At 47.7% G+C, this 21,058-nt stretch overlaps 7 protein-coding genes across 7 annotated transcripts; 5 read left to right on the top strand and 2 right to left on the bottom strand.

Annotated features, from left to right (window-relative positions):
- Positions 1 to 550: 550 nt before the first annotated feature.
- On the bottom strand, positions 551 to 2,190 carry VFPPC_13929 (peptidoglycan binding domain-containing protein; the record flags this gene model as incomplete). The annotated part of the gene is made up of 3 exons (XM_018291701.1): positions 551 to 1,353; positions 1,410 to 1,877; positions 1,935 to 2,190. The coding sequence occupies 3 exons, from the start codon at positions 2,188 to 2,190 to the stop codon at positions 551 to 553; spliced, it is 1,527 nt and encodes a 508-aa protein (XP_018141995.1).
- Positions 2,191 to 3,686: 1,496 nt separating this feature from the next.
- On the top strand, positions 3,687 to 4,697 carry VFPPC_05924 (amino acid kinase; the record flags this gene model as incomplete). Its single annotated transcript, XM_018285039.1, has 1 exon — positions 3,687 to 4,697. The coding sequence occupies one exon, from the start codon at positions 3,687 to 3,689 to the stop codon at positions 4,695 to 4,697; it is 1,011 nt and encodes a 336-aa protein (XP_018141996.1).
- A 1,172-nt stretch (positions 4,698 to 5,869) lies between these two features.
- VFPPC_05925 (small oligopeptide transporter, OPT family) lies at positions 5,870 to 8,799 on the bottom strand (the record flags this gene model as incomplete). Its single annotated transcript, XM_018285040.1, has 9 exons — positions 5,870 to 6,081; positions 6,145 to 6,371; positions 6,428 to 6,459; positions 6,522 to 6,816; positions 6,875 to 7,360; positions 7,432 to 7,953; positions 8,009 to 8,203; positions 8,274 to 8,434; positions 8,536 to 8,799. The coding sequence occupies 9 exons, from the start codon at positions 8,797 to 8,799 to the stop codon at positions 5,870 to 5,872; spliced, it is 2,394 nt and encodes a 797-aa protein (XP_018141997.1).
- Positions 8,800 to 12,918: 4,119 nt separating this feature from the next.
- On the top strand, positions 12,919 to 13,966 carry VFPPC_05926 (isoflavone reductase family protein; the record flags this gene model as incomplete). The annotated part of the gene is made up of 2 exons (XM_018285041.1): positions 12,919 to 13,514; positions 13,588 to 13,966. The coding sequence occupies 2 exons, from the start codon at positions 12,919 to 12,921 to the stop codon at positions 13,964 to 13,966; spliced, it is 975 nt and encodes a 324-aa protein (XP_018141998.1).
- A 668-nt stretch (positions 13,967 to 14,634) lies between these two features.
- VFPPC_05927 (phenol 2-monooxygenase) lies at positions 14,635 to 16,614 on the top strand (the record flags this gene model as incomplete). The annotated part of the gene is made up of 5 exons (XM_018285042.1): positions 14,635 to 15,150; positions 15,204 to 16,091; positions 16,147 to 16,312; positions 16,363 to 16,485; positions 16,538 to 16,614. The coding sequence occupies 5 exons, from the start codon at positions 14,635 to 14,637 to the stop codon at positions 16,612 to 16,614; spliced, it is 1,770 nt and encodes a 589-aa protein (XP_018141999.1).
- Positions 16,615 to 16,873: 259 nt separating this feature from the next.
- VFPPC_17952 (hypothetical protein) lies at positions 16,874 to 17,038 on the top strand (the record flags this gene model as incomplete). The annotated part of the gene is made up of 1 exon (XM_022429620.1): positions 16,874 to 17,038. The coding sequence occupies one exon, from the start codon at positions 16,874 to 16,876 to the stop codon at positions 17,036 to 17,038; it is 165 nt and encodes a 54-aa protein (XP_022285326.1).
- A 2,095-nt stretch (positions 17,039 to 19,133) lies between these two features.
- Positions 19,134 to 21,026, top strand: VFPPC_05928 (caspase; the record flags this gene model as incomplete). Its single annotated transcript, XM_018285043.1, has 1 exon — positions 19,134 to 21,026. The coding sequence occupies one exon, from the start codon at positions 19,134 to 19,136 to the stop codon at positions 21,024 to 21,026; it is 1,893 nt and encodes a 630-aa protein (XP_018142000.1).
- Positions 21,027 to 21,058: the final 32 nt, after the last annotated feature.

A 21,058-nucleotide genomic window follows, 5' to 3' on the forward strand; every position in this document is an offset into this window, starting at 1 on the left:
GGTTGTCAATGATATAGAGCGGCAATTCTGCATAGCGTGGGTTGGCGTTTTGGACTGTTTTTTTTTCTTTTTTGGAGGTTTAGGATTGAGAGTGATGAATCGTAACAGAGGTATGAATAGGTTACTGTCATGACACTTGTACTATTGTTAAGTCGTATATTTGATGCCCATTCTCTACTTTGGCTGTCGTAAAGACTTGGTGATGGTGTTTCTACAATGTTCTGGTCTTACAATGGAACTTGCAACAGTGTCATTGCCCTGTCATCCAATAACGGGTATCGCGCCATCCCAAGGCAATGAATATATTTCATTTTGTCACGACTACGGTTTATTGTTCGAAGCAAGGTAGATCTCAATGCTTCTATCAAATCGTATGAGTAACTTTTGATAGTTAGATTGTGTATTATGCTAAAGCTAATAAGTCATTCTTGGCGTCTGTATTACCACTCATATCCGAGAAGCCACATTACCATGGCCACCAAACTCGCCAACTCGTGGTCTTCCAGCGAAATACTGTGCACCCAACTAAACGAAAATCGTTCGGCAAACATTACTGCGGCAGTTTGTCCTGCAAGGCAACCACATCCTTTGGAGCAAATGTTCGTTCCAAGCTACCCTGCCAGTGATCAAACCCTGCACCTTTGTGAAACTCGCCAAGGTTTGGAATTAGGTATTCATTCAGAACAATCTCATCTTTTCCAGAGCCCTTGACCCAACACGCACGTGCACCGTTTGTTGATTCCACGTATCTCCAATTCTTTGCAAACGGTCCTGGCATATATCCCTTTCTGTTTTTGATTCGATGAATTACACTTGGGTGGATTTCCTCGTTGAACTGCTTGTACGGTATTGGTTTCTTCTGGCCATCGACTTTCTCGAATGCGCTTGTTTCTCCGGGAATACGGTGATAGGCCACCTTGGCTGTCGAAACGAATGACGGCACCCACCACAAGCTGGTGAAGGAATTGGTGTTCTCGAGTTCGCCGTCACTCCAAGCGATCGACTTCCAGGCGGCTGACAAATCACGAATGCTTTTATTCTTCGTGTCGAAACCAGAAATGCCAATTCTGAAGAGGATATATTTCTGCAGGGCGGTGCCACTGAGTTGCAGAAGTCCAAAGAGTTGATCGCACATCCAGGAAAAGGCTATTTCGTCGACGCTGTTATTGTCGACTGCACCACGACTGTGTCCACCGACATCTGAGTGGTATCCTGGAAACCAGCACTGCTTTAAATTCACACGTGGAGTTTTCCCGTCCTTCTCTAGGCATGTGGAATCAATGTGCCACAGCGTAGGTGGAAAGTTTCCACGACTTTCATCCAGTGCCAGTGCATGGAAAGCATTCTCAATTTCTAATCACACGCAGTTTCAGTACATCTGCCAGCTTCATGTTGCGAGATATACTTACTAGGACTGAGTTTTGTTGAGTGAAATGTCGCATCTTCACCGGCTTGGCCGAACCAGTTCGGTCCTCCTACACTGCCAACGGTATCCCAAACACCCACGGCCTTGATCGTCACATGTAAGTGCGCCACCTTGCGCAAATGTTGGAGTCGAGTGCCATAAGACGGAGTTGCAACACCATCCTGTGGCGGGACAGTGCCGAGTTCGCCTGGTATCAGAGGCGCATTTGCCCACTCCGTCTCATCAAAGGCTTGGTTCCCTCTGTTCTTGTAGGCGCTGTAGATCTCAAAAAAGTTGTCCATTAAGAGTGGTGTAAGTAAGCCTACTTGGCAGATGACGCCGGCCAGAGAGCGGGCAGTATATGCACCGCGAGAGAAGCCAAATATGAAAATCTCATCTCCTGGCCCCCAGTTGTTGGCAAGGTAGTTGTATGCTTCGCAGACATTCTCTGCAAGACTTCCACCGAAGGCACCTGGAACAATGTTAGAAGAAATTGCAAGTCTACAGACAGAGGATTTGCATTACCCACCTTGGCGGACCTTGTCCACATATGTTAGAGAACCGGTGCCAACACCGGATTGATAATACACGACCTGTGGTATCTTTTCTCCAGTTTTGGAAATACCAACATTGGAAATAACGCGGGTCAGTCGAGCGACATTACTTGAGTAGTCATCAGTTCCTTTGTCTACACCGCTGAAAGTTCCGTCACAGCACACGATAAGCCTCTTTTTGATGTTGCCGGCGAATTGCACAGACGAGCAAGCCTCACAGCTGGTAGCCATGATGTTATGTAGCCAAGTTGAAGACGTTGGGTGAATAGATTGCTGGCAAGTTTGCTTGTGAGATTACTTGTCCGTGCGAAAAGAAATGACATGCTGCATATTTTATACACAGACTCTTGACGACCCAGGTTTGCAAGCCAGGTCTCACTTCAGCCTGTAAGAGGGTAGCAACTCTTTGCACACGAAAAGTAAACCCACGAATACTCTGTGCCCGGTGGATTATTGTCAATAGTTACCAAATATCGCCAAGCCTTGAGCCCGGCAACCCCAGCCAATGGCTGCAATTTCCACCAACATGTTGACTCTCAGCCCTACCAATTGCCAAAGCCGTAAGCTGACTTGCCTGGAGCAAAGCAACCACAGTGCCCAACCGCACTGCCACATGATGCCTCAGCTCTCCCAAAGTGTTCACATCCAACGGGATTGTGTTAGCTGACAGGGCGGGTGGCGCAACGGACCGCTCTAGACTAGCCGTAACAAGAGACAAAGACGCCTGCCATACGCCACCTAATAAAAGATTGACTGGCCCTCGAGTTGGTGGGTGAAACGGTGAGACAGTTTCTTCGACCCTTGCCGTGGCATTGATACTTCAGCAAAGCAACGCCAATGGTTGCCATGCATGTCTGATTCGTTTTAGCCCATTGCTAATGATTCGGGGCGACTTTGGCCTCTATGCCATTTTCGGAATATTTTCGCGGAATTTCTGATGTCAATAGCGTTTGTTTTTCGACTATCCGTTGCCGTTGATTACTCCATGCTAAAGCTGGTGTTGTAAGAAGACACAACGCCCTGGCACAAAGAATAGCCGAAGGTGTGCCAAGTGTTCACATCAGCATTTGTGGTTGCGGTCCGACAAACGGGATGGTGGCGGGAATTTGCTCTGGCTGGAACAAAGCGAATGAGACTCTCGATAACAACGCAAGTTGACTAATGTGGTCGAGCTGCTGGCAGGAATCTGCATTTCGGTGAGAACAGCCTTTCTTTTTGGAGGGGTAATCTCTACAGGCGTCCGAGGCAGAGAAACTTCCTGTGAGACACTCCGTACTCTGCACAGAGGTATGCAACCTATGCAATCAGTCAAACAGGGTCCTTCCTCGGGCATCAGATGAGTGCTGTACTGTACAGAATACTCCGTACATAACAACACATTGGAATAATACCGAGCAGAATTGATCATGGCGGCAGATACGTGTAATTTGTCTCTGACATATGGTCGCGATGTTTGGGAATCGTGATGTCACAGGGCTGGAGTTAGGCGACTCACTTGCTCATCCCTTCGGCATTTGGAAAATCCAACAATCGACAAATGAGTTATTGAAATAGTCACCCAGATAGTCGTTAGCCTCGATTTGCGTCTTGAGTACTCCGTATTGATGGCGAACAAGGTCGAGAGTTTGGCGAGGAAGGTAGAGAGAGAGGTTACACAATAAAATCACGTGCGACTGGACACGCACAGTTTGTCCTCCTTCCTTTGCCGCAATTCGTCATTTGCTTTCATGACTTTGGCACCACCGCTTACTCGCATCTTGACATTCTTTCCTTATTTCCGTGCGAATTTTGCTTTAATGGCAACAGTCATTGTTAAACTTGGGGGTGCCGCCATTACAGACAAGTCGATCTCAGGCACCCTTTCGCCTAATATTGACAACCTGGTGGATGGAGTAACCCGCGCTTATCATGAAGAGTTCAGACCCTTGGGAAGACACCTGATTATTATTCATGGTGCTGGCAGTTTTGGACATCCTCCCGCTAAGAAGTACCGTGTCAAATCTGGGTGGCTGACTCTGAGGACAGAGGAGGGCAAAAATGCAAGCCATTCATCAAACGACCATGCTCGAAGACAACTGGAGCAACAAGATGAGGTGAAATTTGGCATGGCATTGACAAGGCAACGTGTATTACGACTACATCACCATATCTTGCAAAGATTACAGGACCGTGGCGGGCTACCTGTGTTATCAGTGTCACCATATGACACGGTTGAGACAAACGAGGGAACTTTGACAGAGGAATCAAGCGACCGATTGGTCGCAAGGGTACAATACTTGCTACGTCAAGGATTTGTTCCGCTATTATTTGGAGATGCTGTCCTGGATCGCGCATGGGGAGCCACAATTCTATCGGGGGATGCGCTGATGCACAAGCTGGCGACTCGCTTGCCTAGTGTACGACGATGTGTGTTCATCACGGATGTTGCAGGTATCTATACGCGGGATCCGAAGCATTGTGCAGATGCGGTTCTAATACAGCGTTTGCATTGTCATGAACAAAACGACAGCAGATTCCATGAACAAAGCACATTGAATGGGGTCGACGACGTTACTGGAGCGATGAAAAGTAAATGGCAATGGGCAAAGAACATCATGAGCGATGCTCATCACGTATCCAACGTGATCATTTGTGAAGCAGCAACATCGAACAAAGCCATGGCTGAGGCCGTTGATGATATCACCATAGACGACGACGTCGATCTTGCGTGTAATGCCTGGACAATCATTCTTAGGTAGGTAGCTTCAATGTATGGGCTTTATACAGGTATGCTTCACTTTAATCGTCAATTCTCACTTTGGGGCTTCGGGCTTCTCGGTATGCCTCACATGTATTTTCTGGCACCATTTTGCACGATCGCCCTACTGTAAAGTATCTGCATAATAGCACGTTGGTATCGCAGGGAATAGCCGGGCGATTCTGGGGCTTCGCTGAGTTACACAATGGTGTCTTCCCTGATGACCGATGTGCAAAAGCTTTACAGGAAGGATACGCAGCTCTTGGCCGTTGCTCATCCGAATCAATTCAGTGTCAGCCTCCACTGAGTCACTGGCCAACAGCTGAGCCGAGAGACCCCTCATTGCCCTCTCCAGCCTTCGATTCCTGTGACTTCTGGCTACGTCTCACTTTCTTGAGCCGAATGTGTCAGTTCCGCACTACAGGAAAGCCAACCAATTCCCTAAGAATGTCCAAAAGCATAGCGATAGGAAAGTCTGCTGCCAGCCGTCTGTCCAATCTCGTCCGAATCAGCTCCTCCCCAATAGCCCGGCTCACTCCTGGCCTCACCGACACTGAAATTGTCTCGATCCAAGACACCTACAATATCAGGTTCACTCCGGCCCACCGTGCTTTTCTACAAGAAACTCTCCCTTTAAGTATCCCACACGATGATATGCCGGGTATTGTCCATACGCACCCAGACCCTTGGCCAGATTGGCGGGACGGTTCCTTCGACGATATCCGCGCGAAGCTGGACTGGCCACTGAGAACTGTCATATCCGACATTGAAGATGATAAGTTCTGGGATGAGTCGTGGGGTAAGAAGCCTGAAGATCGAGAGGAAGTTCTCAATATAGCAAAGGAGCATCTGGTCCATGTACCGACGCTTTTGCCAGTATATGGTCACAGGTTTGTGACCCAACGGGAGGATCAAGGAAGTGAAGTGCTGTCCATTTGGGGGACAGACGTGATTTGCTACGGTGTAGATTTGGCGGATTACATTGACAGAGAATTTGGATCCTTGAAAGGTGTCTGGGATGACGAGCTTTGGCAGTCGAGATCTGCTACAACAGTCAAATTCTGGGGTGACTTGGCCATGGAGTAACATCTTCTATTGACTTCATTTCGGAATACCTAAACGAACTCCGGATGGCGTTCCGGCATACAGGATAGCAGCAGCATGCAGTTTCTTTTACCAGTGAGATGGCCCAATTGGCTCAGTCACATTAGGAATAAACCGTTTCTGCACAGCCTTGCCAGTGCGATCCATCGTCTCATTCATCACAGTATTTCCCCACCACGATGGGAAATCGCGGTTACTCAAACCAAGAGCAAGCGCGACAATAACGACACAAAGTCGCGAGCCGATGTCTAAAGCACCGGACAGGACATAGTTGTACTGAGCTATATGAACGGTTAGCAAGAGATCAGATTATACGAAATGAGCACTATTGGACGAAAGCATACCCCACCAGCCGAAATATCGTCTGCGAATCCAGCCATTGAAGATGACACCAACAACTACCCAGGGGAACATGTAATACAAGGTGGCTGGCGGAACTAGGCCGCAGGCGCTGAAGATGGCGGGCCAGATGACGAAGCGAACAAAGCTACGAGGGTAGCGGCGTGCGATCAAGTATTGTAGTACGGGCATGACGAAGCCAATGAGCCAGAACCAATTGATCCAGGCGAAACTACAAATCTTGTTAGCTATCGAAAAGAGTACGAGACGGATTATGTCAATACTTACATTCCCCCTGCACCGAAGACTCGCCTAGGTCCCTATTGGCGAATATTAGTCAACAGTCGAGCAAATAGACCGATTTCACTGAGGAAGTACTTACAATAACACCCCAAATAACACTGGCATTATAGAATGTCAACGCATTAGGGCAGATAAGTCCCTGTGGCTGTTCATCGGTGCATATCTTGTCAATGTTGCCAATAAGGAAGTTGTAAGTGCAAATCTGGACGATGGACAACCAGATAACGGCGAAAGCTTGCGCGGCAAACATGGTTCGAGGTGGAACCTTCATGTAATGCCCAATCTTCATGTCAGACACATAATTGAGGCCGTTAAAACAAGTCATGTAACCCCAGCTCTTGAAAAGCATCATTGCGACTGGTCGCCCGGGAAGCCTAGTGTTGTTAGCCCATGTCGTAACACAAGTAAACCATCACAGCAGGTAAGACGTACATGTAGCCGAAAATCATCTCGGTGATAACGTTCAACCCTGGCTGCTGGTTCGTAATAGCCTGGATCATTCCGATTGGGATGAAGAACACAATGGCGATTAAGATACACACAATGTACGCCCACCAAGGTAGATGGGTTTCCCAAAGTTGAGAAGCCAGCATACCAAAGACGAAGCTCAGCACAAAAATGACCGCAAACCACCACTCAGGTGCTTCTTTATAGCGACGCATGAGCTTAAGATGCACGTCAGGTTCCTCGGACTTGGCGTTGCGGCACCGGCGCCAAATGTCAGGTCCGTAAAATAAAGCGCAGTGTGTAAGGGTTGATATCAAGGTAGCAAACGACATGGCGTAGCTGAGTGAGAAAGTAGCTCCCAGAAGGATGGGCGAGTATTGCTCATAGGCGGTCTCATTGACGGTGTACTGTGGAGTTAAGATACGAGATGTGTTGTATGGCTTTGCGAATCTATCCCAGTTCTTATTTGCTCTGCAAGATATCGAAGTTAGAGCTTTCGTGCAAGATTTGCGGAGAGACTCTCCAAGGAAGGGTTTACTCACGAGAGCGGTAGATACTTGTAGAATTCTGGTCCCGCGTAAGCCAGACCGATAGCTCCAATCATGCATATAAAGAAACCGAAGCCCATATTTAAAATCGCAAATAATGGACTCTGAAGAGGACTGTTCAGCCACGAAGAAACAACCATCCAGTCGAATGTAATCGGAATCATGCCAAGACCAGTGAAGCCTCCGAACAGCTGATTGACGACGACGTTGTTCGGCGCAATCCAACACGCAAAGGTAAAGAATTGCAAAAACTGCGCAAACACCTCGGGAATCCAGTGATACACAAAGGCTGAGAGGGAAACTATGAGGAAAAACTTGTATCGGGAGATGGCCCAACCGTGTGTTTCTGCTGGATCAGCAGGAACGTGTTTGTGAAGGGAATACATGATTGTGCAGGTCACCAAGTTAGCTGGCCAGAGCATAGATGACGGCCAAACAAGGAACCGACGAGCAACTCCAGCAATTCCGAAGCCCATGGCTTGAGTGGATATGATGAGCAAAATCTGGAAACCCCATCTAAAAGTGGTACAAGTCAGGCAAGTATCTGGCGTTGTTGAGCTGATGTACTTACTGGAAGTGCTGGTTATAGAAAACTTCCTGGGCCAGCAGAATGTCAATAGCATAACTGAAGGCTGTGCCAGCAGCGGTCATGATTGTAATTATTGTATGTTCCTTGACATTAAAGGGTCCTGGGTTCAAGTTGAAACGAAGGCCCATGATGTTGTGTTCCTTGTTGGGCAGGACCTTTGCCATGCCGACGCCGAGTCTACCTCATATGCTTAGTCAAACAAGTTCCAATCACAGCTGGAGGGAAGCAAGGAAACAAGATGGCTTACGGATACGCAATCAGCTGCACTACTGTTGACGAAATGTTGGCAGAAGTTCGGTGCATTGACAACAGCACGTTGCAAGCTGCAACTATCGTGCAAAGAACAGTTCCGAGAAACCAGGCCCTAATGGTATTGACGGGCATGTCTGGGTCATCGGTAGGCGGGACCTGTCAAAGAAGACACAAGTTTGTAAGATGTTTTGATGATTTACATTGAAAGTCTTGTGGCAACACGCCAAAACTTTCCAGCATTGCGGAGAGATACGTACAGCTGCTCTAACTTCGACATATGGGGAATTTTCTTGGATGAGAGCACCGTCAACCTTTTCCTGTTTTTCGACATTGTCCGACTGAATTGCGCTCTCGATAGTGTCGAGCTTCTCATTGTCAAGAAAGGGATCCCACTTGTGTTGCCTTTGGAACGATCGCAACTCCTCCGCAGGGCTGATGGAGATGGATGTGCTGGCGGCATCTGCAGCATCTTCTGGCCGCCCAGCCCTCTGGGTAAGTCGAAATACGTTTTTCAGAGCCATGGCGTGTATTGAATTGTCCCCAGGACGCTGTCTAGTTGAACAGTGTCCAGTCTGTCAGTGGGAGAAGTGGCTGGCAGCAACAAGGTTCAAGAAACACGGAAGTGAGCTCGGACGGCAGTGAAATATTTATCATGTCAGATTGATCGAGGTGAGCCTGCCTGCGTCTATACTAGCGCCATGTCTCGAAGCCAAACACGGCAGGTTACTCGTGAGACCATTTTGGGAGAGGCAACGCACAGGACATTTGCGATGGAAGCTAGGACGACTATCCCCGACTGGCTACGCCCGTACAAACGCAGTGATTCTCCACGTTTTTCTGGACATTGCTTACGGTCCATCCATGGGCAATTTGCTACGTTATATGGGGTATGTGGAGAATCTGGCTTCAAAAGGACCTTGGGGTTGTGAGACAAACGGGCAATGGCCGACGAGTTATAAGACGCCGTGCCGTGGGAGGGACTTACAAAAGGTCCATGCCATCTGGAGGGCGTTGGACGTACATAAGGCCAGCGTGTGTGAGTTGGTCTTTTTGCGGTACATTTCCAACTTTGGGACCACTTGTAGTTTATGAGGAGGGATTCTGTCATGTAGCACTCGGTATTGTTGGAGTCAGCTGAGCCCACAGTTTAGACGAGCCATTTACAATATCATTGTCCAGTCTCAAGAGCATGGGGGCGTGAAAAAGAGGGTATATGCCATTCGAGATAACAAGCTGCAGGCTCAGTCGTGACATATTTTTCAATCTTCGAGGCTAGATATAAATCGCATCCGACTGTGGCATCAATTCGTCTTGTCTGTATTTCGGCATCTCGGGCCTTGGCAATGCGGGAGTGGCTATACCGGCGTTGCCAAGCGATCTGCCTCTGCCCTGGGCAATGTACCCGCATGTTCCACTGGAAACAGCATCAATTTGCTCAGGGATGACTCGGCCCCATGCTCTGTTGGTTGATCATTGCTGATTTGAACTGGAGCTGTGGGACCGCTATGCATGTGCCCCTTTGCTGACGACCTGAACAAAAGGGCTGCCGCTAAGCATTGACGTTGTGACAGCGGAGAGTCTTGCCCAAGCTGTTGGCAGTATGGAAACGGTAACAGTGAGTCAATTAACGGTGCAGAAAGTGAACTGGCCACAGAGGATGGGGATTGAAGCTGATGAACGTAGTTGTGGCCATTGCGTATAGTCGTATTGTACGGAGTATTGAGTGCGTGTGGTCGTCGGCCCGCAGCTTTCACACGTAGTTTCTGGCTCCGGCAACACATCTAGCCAAGAGATTTATTGGCAGTGGTGAACGCACAGTGCCCGGTTTGTGGCTGGACATTTCCGATTCCGCCGGCCGAGTATTCTCCCAACTTGGTTTCCAATTGGGTTGCCGGAAAAGCATAACTTTACAACCTTCATATTCTCCGGGGGCAATACTTTCTCGTAAAGACCGCCGATAGTCTGTGGGGACATTGCACAATTCGTTCTGCAAACAGTCTAGCTAGGTTTCCGGGCAGGCAAACTTGGAAATCGGCCGGACCTCTGGAAGTTTGTCGCGAGAGGTAGACTATTTAGGAAGGTTGAATACGCGTCATCCGGCAAAGGCGTTGCTTACTGTCCGCTCCTCATCAAGTATAAGGTGTGGCTGATGTGTGAAAGTAGCTAACTGTTTAAAGGAGGTAGTTAATATTTAGTAAGTCTGGTGTGCTTGAATCTTGGGTCGACACTAATGTTCGTGACATCTGTTTACCGGCCGACCGAACAGGATTCTTGGTACGGCAAAAAAGAATACAGAGAGAGTTGAACGGCAACACGGCCCTTATCGTATTGAGTTTGTGTATTGTACTCTGACATGTTTGCTTTTAAGCAAATGGTGCTTTTTCTCGGAATCAACGACAACACGTCAGACGCTTTCAGTACAGTCTGGGAAGAACGTGCCTGGGAAATAGAATCCGTGCTGCTTGACCCTTTCAACAAACCGTGATAGTTTGGGCCCGCACGAGTGACGTAATTGGACTTGTTTTCTCTCAATTGGCTTGTATTTCCTTGCTGGCGGAATGTCTTCCAATGCTGTCGCTCTCGTCCGTATCGACTGATAGCAAACACGTTTGTTCGTGTGAGTTGACACGTCAAATTGCGTCGCTGGCTCCATTTGAGACCCTATATCGTCCTTACGCAAAATCGCACAATAGGACGTTCAATCAACAAAGCGCATTTATACATGGGAAATCCCATTCGGGTCTCGTTCTTGAATGCACATCGCTCCTCACAGCCCGAAAACAAAAAAGGAACTACCCGCGTGATCAATTTGCCGATTCAGCAATTGAGGACGCACATACATGTCTTTATCGCTCGGAGCACTTGGCTATGACATATCAAATATGGTGACACTTGGCACGTCGTCAATATTACCTTGTGTTTTGTATGAAAGGACGATTGGGTCGGTTTGTGATGATTGAGCAAACATAATCGGTGACTGTTTGTCAATTGTCCTAACTACCACATCCTCAAACACATCCTCAATGGGCCCAGCTAACCGTGATTGTGTGTAATAAGCTTAAACTACAGTCTACCCGAGAGAGAAACATATCAAGTAAAATAGGTGAAGTGTAAGTGATGTCTCAAGTGTACACGTGGTTCAAGACTTTGGCTCAAAAGCATGCCAAGGCGATATTGTATGTAACACTGTATGAACAATAATATCAATAGTAAGTGGTTTCCTTTTTGAAATAGATTGTCTCCATGATTAGGCTTCTAAACTATGTAAAATACCACTGATATACTCCGTATATGTAAAGTCCTAAAGTTGATATTGGCAATGCGTCGAAAAGCAAGCAGATATTACAAGCGTGAGAGATACGCATATTTGCACTCTAGCCAAAGGTGTTGGAAAGCGCACTCTGCTAGCAGGAATGGTCTTCCAGCTCGTATCGCCCATCTCGCACCTCTAGCTAATTCTATCCCTAGGGGGAAACGTCGGGGTGTCACATCGAGAACCATATCGCAGCATAGTGGAATAGTAGTTATAATATCTCTAAGGAGCGGAGTTAACCAAAGAATTAGAAAAAATTAGGAAGCATTGCTGACTTCGAGGTTGTTACCGGCCATGGCAACCAGTGGTGTTCAAGCAGTTGACGCTTTAATAGACAGAAATTCGGCATGCAAAGAGGACTTATAGCCGTCACGCAACAGGATTTATTTGCATAGCTAGATAACGATCGTGCGGAAGATTTCGTGTGAATTTGGCAACAGGAGACTCTCAGTTTCCCACATAAAAGAGTGAAATCGTACCATAGTCCAATATTGTGGAATACTGCCGCCTTACAGGTAGCAGTATTATAATTGCTGTTTTCTCTTAGGCCATAGCATACTGCACCTGGTTTGAATGAGCGACTTGATCTTGACGGAGTGTAGCGGGGAGAGAATGCATCTGAGAGCCGAAAATGCGATGTGAAGACGTAATACAAGTTAAGTCTGACGAACAACGCCCTGGCGAGCAGCATTACCTCCCCCTGATGCTCCGGTCCGTCTCTAAACCTAGGGTCTGGGAACTTGGAGTTATGCATGTTGCTACGATCATTCACCGTCAGGTCATAAACCGTGTGGAACGGTCGTCGTCAGTCTCAGCCAGCCCAGTCCATTTCTCTCGAGTCGTATCTTCCTGCTCTGGTTAACGGCCTGCCCTTATCCAACTCAGTCCACCTGACGCCTAAGCCTTTGGTCCCGTTTTTGACGTTATTGACGGCCGCGACATATTCGAGACGGCGGCCACTGATGCGAACCAAAAGGCTACCCTTGACTTTCTTGATGAGTGGAGGCTTCACTCTGTCAGCGGAGACTTGCACTGCATGACCAATACATTCCGTGATGCTTCAAAGCCGTGGTGGTAGTTGTGAGGTGGGATTATGTTGCAGGACGAGACTTGACTTCATATCCACATTGAATGGGTAACATTGAATGGGTAAAGACAAAACCAATACAGGCAGCCAATCAGGAGCGAACAATGCGAGCTATTGACATCTCCGCATTGCATCATCTTGAGTCAATGTCAATTGCTCTTCATTCACGCTTGACTTTCTCCAAGAGCACACAATAATTTTCAAAGACCTCCGTCATCTTCTCTCTACTACGGCATCACTATGGCGACTACACCATTGAGTATTTTGATATTTGGGGCCACCGGCAATATTGGCCAGTTCATCACCAATAACATCGTCCAAGCCAAACCCAACGGTGCCAAAATCACCATCTTCACTTCTGCAAACACGGCCACTGCCAAGTCGGCTCTTCTTCAAGGCTGGAAAGAATCCGGCGTATCCGTGATAGTAGGAGATATCACAAACACTTCTGACATCAAGAATGCCTACCATGGCATCGACACCGTCGTCAGCTGCGTCGGACGTGCAGTTCTTGACCAACAACAGGAGCTAATTAGGCTGGCGGAGGAGTCTGATACTGTCCAGTGGTTCTTCCCATCCGAGTATGGTACAGATATTGAGCATAATGCCAAAAGTCCAACGGAGAAGCCGCATCAAAAGAAGTTGGCCATCCGCAAATACATCCGGGAGCAGACAAAGCGGCTGAAGGTGACGTACGTGGTGGTTGGTCCGTACTTTGAGATGTGGGTGGACGGCGGCAACTTGGGCGACCAGATCGGCGGCTTCAATGTCAAGACGGGTGAGGCTGCTGTAGTTGACGATGGTGAAGGCAAGATTGCGTTTACAACCATGAATGAGTGAGTACTACTGCTCAGCTTGAATGCTGTCCTGGTGTTGAGATACTTTTGAGATTTCTAACCGAGTCTGTAGCACTGGAAAGGCGGTGGTGGCAGCTCTTCGTCACCCAGAGGCCTCGTACAACAAGGCGTTGAAGATAGCATCGTTTGTCGTAACCCCCAATCAAGTTCTGGCGGAATTGGAAAAGCAGCTTGGGAAGAAGTTTGAAGTAAAGTCTATACCTCTCCAGAATCTGGAGAAGTCAGAGGCCGAGCTGTGGCAATCAGGGAACCCGATTGCTACAATCGCTACACTGCGCAGAATATGGGCTACTGGAGGCACGTTGTACGAGAAGTGGGATAATGCAACTCTGGGACTAGGTGAGACAAACATGGATTCTCTACAAGTAGCCGTCAAGGCGTATCTTGAGACAAGCGGTTATGCCCGCGATGCCAAAGACAAGAAGCTATAGAGAATAGATGTGTCGTATAGTTCGACCATGAATTCGCTGTTGTAGACTCGTGAATTCTGGATTGTGCGCCATGTATATACATACTGCTGTAATGAATTGAGCGTCGGGTTTGGATCCAGTAGTAAACAATAGGCCGAAGAGCGAACACATGAACACATGAACATATGGCTTTGTATCTTTTAAAATGTGAGGTAACCGTCACGAAATGGAAGAAACTACATCACCAACAGCACTGGCTGGAATCGAGTGTAGGTTTCGGAACGACCCGACATGAGCGGAACCAACTCCGAAGGCGTCTTCTCATCTCCATGTACGAATGGAGACTCTCTTTCTCCACGAATTCGGACCACTCTATCGATACTGTAAATCTGTGAGATTAGCCGATTCAGTAACCGAAGGGGATAACGGCAGTTATGTGCGGCTTGCTTTCATCACATATTCTATTTCTTGGTGTGTCGGGACAAGCCGCTCTGTTTTCGGATCGGTTCCTATTTCGAACTCCTCACCCCACTTACCTGCCTTCAGTTGGAGAATATATCTACGACTTTCAACTTATTTAAAGAGAATGTTTCCTGATATTTGAGATGAATGTTTGGTGCTATATTCACACATTGATTGAATCATCCGAAACCTAATCGTATTCCAGTCTACTAGACGAAACTTTGGCGATGCAACCCGACAAAGTAGACGTTGCCATCTGTGGGAGTGGTTCCGCTGGTCTCAGTGCCACCATCTGGCTGGCCCGGTTCGGAGTCAATTACAAGCTCCTCGAGCGTCGCGATGGTCCCCTTCAAATTGGTCAAGCAGACGGGGTTCAATGCAGAACAGTCGAGATTTTCGAAAGTCTGGGTATTTCCGACCCGCTGCTGAGAGAAGCGTACCATGTGTTGGAGATTGCCTTTTGGTCTCAAGCCGCCGACTCTAACGGAATCAGTTTACAACATACAAAGCCTGATACAGAACCTGGCTTGAGTCACCAACCGCATGTGATTTTGAATCAGGCACGAATTAATGGAATCATGATTGATGAGATCAAACGATTACGAGAGAATGGTGATGGAATCGAGTATGGCTGCATAGTAGAGTCTGTCGCTATAAAGCAAGCAGACGACGACGAGTATCCCGTGGAAATAATATTGTCAAAAGATGGCGTTAGATCTACCACGAGGGCAAAATACGTCATTGTATGTTTTCCTCCATCGCCAAATTCGCTGTTTCACTGACGCGACCATCACAGGGCTGCGACGGAGCACACAGCACTGTCCGCAAATGTATGGAGTTCCAAATGCTCGGTGACAGCTCTGATGCGACATGGGGCGTTATCGACTTGTACCCAAAGACGGATTTCCCTGACATCCGTAGGAAGACTGTGATTCAGTCTACGTCAGGCAATTTGATGATCATACCGAGAGAAGGTGACAGCTTGGTGCGCTTCTATATCGAACTACCCGGCAAGACGGCAAGTGAAATCACAGAAGATTCACTTCTCGACAGAGCGCGGGACATTTTCCATCCATTCAAAATGGAATCTGCGAAAACTCTGTGGTTCTCCGCATATGTAATTGGACAGCGGGTAGCAAGCCAGTTTACAAAGGAGCATCGAGTCTTTCTGGCCGGGGATGCTTGCCATACTCATTCTCCCAAAGCAGGTCAGGGAATGAATGTCAGTCTCCAGGATGGCTACAACATTGGCTGGAAACTGGGCCATATCTTGACTGGACGAGCTCCTAAGTCGTTGCTAGATACCTATGTGTTGGAACGGGAGCAGACTGCCAAGGAGCTGATTGCATTTGATCAGCGATGGTCTAAACTGTTTTCTTCGAATCACCGAAAAGCAAACGGTATTACGCCAGAGCGGCTACAAGAGGAGTTTACGAAAGCTGGGCGGTATACCGCAGGTCTGGCGACGCAGTACTCTAGTTCAATTCTCACGCATAACGACGCTGGCAGTAGTCGCCTGGCAACGGGTATTCAGGTAGGCATGAGACTTCCCAGCGCTCCTGTTGTTCGTCTGTGTGATGGAAAGCGTGTACAACTCGCACGAGCGGTGCCTTCAGACGGTCGGTGGCATATCTTGGTGTTTGCGGGCAATGACGGCACACATGGTCTGGACAGGCTACGGCAGGTACGCAAATGAGCATCATTTGGAAGGATTTACAAATGCTGACATATTGGCTAAGTTCACGGTGGCCATCGAAACTATTGCAAAAGACTACACTGTACCAGGTTCTGACAGCAATAGTGCCATCAATGCTGTTCTCGTGGCATCGTCGACTGAAGGGAATCTATCCATGAGTAACATCCCCGACTTCTTCAAGCCTCGAGTAGGAGAGCTGCAAATTAGATGTAAGAAGTTGTGCAGTGCGCTGGTAAAAGCTTTTGCTAATTGAACACAGCTTTAACAAACGTATTTGTCGACGAGAAACGATATGATCTTCTTCCGTCCACGAATAGCATATTTGAACATTTTGGCATCGCTGAAGGTGTTGGCGCTGTAATAATTGTTCGACCGGATACATGTACGTTGAACTCTATTTGATTTTCATATCATCCGTACTGATTTTTTTGTAGATGTAGCAATGGTCTGTTCCTTGGGTGATGATGCCATGGTTCGGAGCTTCTTTGACGGCTGTCTTTTACGCCAATGACTGTCCATATTACGTGGATGATTGGTAGAAGCTGCCGGCGGCATTGTTTATATGGCGGAATGTGCTAGAAGTCTCCTTAAGCTATAAACTACTTGACCGCAAGTGCGAAGTCTTGTTGAATTCAGTTGAGTGCACTGTGTGAGGTTTCACGTAGAAGGAAGCAAACGGTATGCATAAGGACTGAGGACAAAACCCAACTCCGACTATATCAAGAAGCGGCATCTAACGCTTGATTGTCTTGTAAGCGCAGTCAAGCAACATGTGTCATCCCATTGAATCATATTCTTCAGGGCTAGGAACAAAAATGTACCCAGAAACCAACTTCCCCAGACCTATTGGTAGGACCAATTACCTTCAGGCCGTCTTCAAAAGAGTCGGTAATTTATTCCCGCTGGTAAAACATCCTATCCTGGGATCACAGTAGTACCGGACACGAAGACAATGAGCACCGTGGCATATCTATACGGGAAGCCGCGACCAGAACCATGTCAGTGACTACATTTAATCTGACTGCTGAACAGACGACGTACGTTGCTCCCGCTACAATCAGTTCTCGCGTTCTAGATTTCACCAAATCTGAAAGTATGAAAAGGTAAAGTACGGTGAACACCATGACGATGAGAAGTCGAACTGAGGTGCGGCTGATAAGGTTGCAAATGATAATTGGCATCAGCAGGAGAACTGTGATCAAAAGCAGAAGCAGTACCCTTGCTATCCGCTGGACTAGTGTACCGGAATATATGTATACATTCTCATCGCTCGAGATATTATGGAAACGGTTCTACTTTTGATTATTAGACTGTGTAGGTGACCATGCAGTGACGTCGTACCTTGCGAAAGCTGCGATACCATCTGATGAGCCAATCTTCTACCCAGGCTTCGAACTGCACTAGAGCGTTATCATCTACTGTGGCCAAGGACATCAACTCTTGGTCGTGCGAAAGATATGTCGTTTCCTCTCTAGCCAAACAACCTGTGCCTTGTAGCCAGTTTTGCAAGCTTTCCAGGTCTCGTTTTTGAGCAGGGTTAAAGCTTAGCATTTGCCGGGTTGTCTCGGCGAATTGGTCTACGTCATTATCTTGGTTATTCTTTTTCACTATATCATTGCTTTCTGGCGCAGTAACATAGTCTCTTCACTCACCATAATCCGCAAGACGGGTTTCAATTTCCGCCAAGACGGCTGCCCGGTCAGGGTTCGTATCGGACCGGCATTTTCCAAGAAAAAGAGGACATGTCTCATCTTGATCAATCTTTTCGAGCTTTTGTTCGAGGATGCAAAGCCTGTCCTGTTTCAACAGAAGAAGTCGAGCCCGGAGCTGGCTGAAGCGTCGAAACAGAAAGTAAGGGCTATGTGCCGAGATCAGAGCAGTGAAGCGAGGATATCCTGGTCTGTAGCAGTCCTCTACTTGATGCATCAAATGTTAGTATTCTGTGTTGAAGTCTGAGTCGCTGACCTGGGGCCGGGCGGATGTACTCGTCCTTTGTGTATCTGGTCTCCCATGCGAAGCAACGCCTTCTCTGATTCCCCAAAGAGGAAGAACTGGAGGGAGGGGCATTTGTATCTCGTCGCGGCTTGAATGTACCAACGGGCAACGATGAATGAATTGTCGAGGGTACGACTTGGAGCGAGGATGGGGAGAGCAAACGCCACCACCAGCTTCATGCACTGCGCAGATGGGATGTGTTGGCACCTTGCAAGGCGTTCTTCGAGCCCTGCAATGTGCGCTGGCAGCCAATCATCTCAACTTCGTGAGGGGCGTCTTGTTGATATAAGAAGCTTGAGTATTTTTATTGTCTTGATGTAAATGTGAGCATGGCAACACTTAACTCCATTCTGCACATCCAATTCCCTCACAAGCAAAGAGCATGTCTGATTCTCAAAAGTTAGTAATACTAACAGATTCAGTCTAATAAATTGTTCACATCCCTAACATGATATGTAGGCACCAATCGAATAACTTTGTACAAGTAGGCGAGCGCCCCTACGTGTTGGCATATGTCCAGGTTCGCAATACGATATCTTCTTGCGATAAACTGAACTAACAAGCCAAAAGAAACCAGCCTTCCACGTTGGAGACAAAGTATACCTGCTGAATTCTACTGGGTTTCGCGAAGGACCGTACCTCGTTGCTTCACTTCCTTCGACTGCGAAATGCACCCTCTGTACCGAAGATGGCAAAGTTGTGAGAAATGGGGAAGAAATAGATGTGAACTGCATCGAAGCGTCTTGAACCATGACTTGACCATGTGGCTATGGCGACAGGGGAAGGAATTGGAGTAGGCCCAAGGGGAGGCCATGGTAGTAAATGGTTGAATGGGAGACTTTCCCTCTCACCTGCAGCACAGCCACTTTGACAGCCTTACTTTTACTCTTATTTTTTTGCAGTGAAAGTTGCTGCCTGATGTGACGCAGCTCTGTAGTTGGCCAAGTAAACCCATTCTATCCTTGTAAAATCTTGATGCCAGAAAATCCGGCTGTAACTGTCAAGTTTGTTGGGCGGCTTTCGCTCCAGGACACAATGGTCAATCACTACGCCGTTCTGATTGGCATCAACGCATATCCAAGTAAGCCGCTGAAGGGTTGCGTACGAGATGTCCAAATTTTCAAGAATTACCTGGAGACCATTATACGGCCGGAGAACATACAATTATTCACTGCCAGCGAGGACGTCGACCCTGCAACGGGCCCAATGGAAGATCCAGCTGACTTGCCGACCTATGACAACGTAATACTAGCATTCGAGAACGTGTTGTCCTTAGCAGTACACGGAGATGTCGTTTATATTCATTATTCTGGTCACGGAACCCGCGCGGAGCCGTCAAGTCAATTCTCCAACATGTCAAGTGGCGACCTCGCCTTGGTTTTACTCGACGAAGGAAAAGAGAACCAAGTGAGATATCTGTGGGGTTCAAGACTGGCACATTCACTGAATGCCATGGTTCAGAAGGGGCTGGTAATAACTGTTGTTCTTGACTGCTGTTTCTCTGCTGCTGTATATCGCCGCGACGAGCCCACGATGCGATTTCTCCCCTACGACAACACTGTTGGGTTGAAGGGCCATGAGTATATCCACGAGAGCTTCGGTCATGAGGACAACGGCAACGGAACCCGCGACGCTTCCATGCTGCTAAATTGGCTGATGAAACCGGACGGTTATACCATAATCGTTGCATGTGGGCCGTACGACATGTCTGGCGAAATCATGCTGGACAATGGACATGTTCATGGAGCTTTATCCTACTTTCTGTTCCAGGCTTTGTCTGAATATGGTGGCATCAATAAAAGACACGGAGTCGTATATCATCATTTGTGTGCAAGGTTTCGGAAATCAAACCTGCAACAGCATCCCGTGCTTTATGGTCACAAGGATCGAGGATTCCTCGGCCAGCTTGGGTTAGGTATAGATGCTACAACAGCCGTGGTGGTAAGCCCCGAAAGGGTTATTCACTTACAAGCTGGTAAAGCACACGGAATTTGCAGCGGTGACCAGTTCTCTCTGCAGCCCTTGGGTGCGGCACGTAGTCCAGGATCAAGCAAAGCCGGAGTCATAGCCACCGCCGTTCAGGTCAATGGTTTGACATCAACGCTGGAGCTGGAAGATATCTCGTCGACTTCTGTTCAAACAGGATGGGTTGCAAGCCCTGTCACAAGATTGGGCCTACAGAAGTTTCCGATACGTGTTGAGTCCGACGTTGCTCATCGCCAGGAATGGTTAAATGCCATGAAAGACCGTTCGCTCAGGCCTCATAATGATGAATGCGATGAGGCTTTCTTCTTTTGGGTTGCAAGAAGCAACCTCAACGCCAACGATATTCTAGACCGGCTTTCTCAGAAAGTCATCAACCTACCATTTTCTCACTGTGACGTAACCATTAACGACAAGTGTGACAGCTTGCTGCATCTTGCGCGTTACGAGCTTGTCAAAGGGATAAGGAATGAGACACTTGACAGTCATTTCTGGGAGTCTTTTGAGGTTCGCATAGTGAAAGGAGGCACAGTCTTTCAACCAGACCGCTTTCTGGAGGTGGAACACAGTGACAAGGTGGAGTTGATCTTTGAAAACAAGGGGACGACAGAACTCTGTTTCTACATCTATGCCCTGGGTCCTTTGTGGCAAATACAGAACATTCTTTGGGCCAGTCGCGAAATTGTTCAGCCCCAACACATATTTAAAACAAAGTTGAAAATGGAAGTACCGACTGAGATGAGAGGGCGAGGGATAAATACCTGTGAAGATGTCATTAAAATATTCATCACTCGACAGCCAACGTCCTTCGAGGTATTGGAATTGCCTAAGTGCGGTGAATTGCGCCCAGTCAAGGGAACCACAAGAACTGAGTTGTCTCGTAACTTATCGGATGACTGGGCTGCTCTAAATTTTCCTATCCGCACGACTTTTGGGTTGAATTGACAGTCACTGGTAGCATTACAGTGTACATCGTT

Source organism: Pochonia chlamydosporia, chromosome 5 (assembly GCF_001653235.2).
Source record: "Pochonia chlamydosporia 170 chromosome 5, whole genome shotgun sequence".
Classification (NCBI taxonomy): Eukaryota; Fungi; Ascomycota; class Sordariomycetes; order Hypocreales; family Clavicipitaceae; genus Pochonia; species Pochonia chlamydosporia.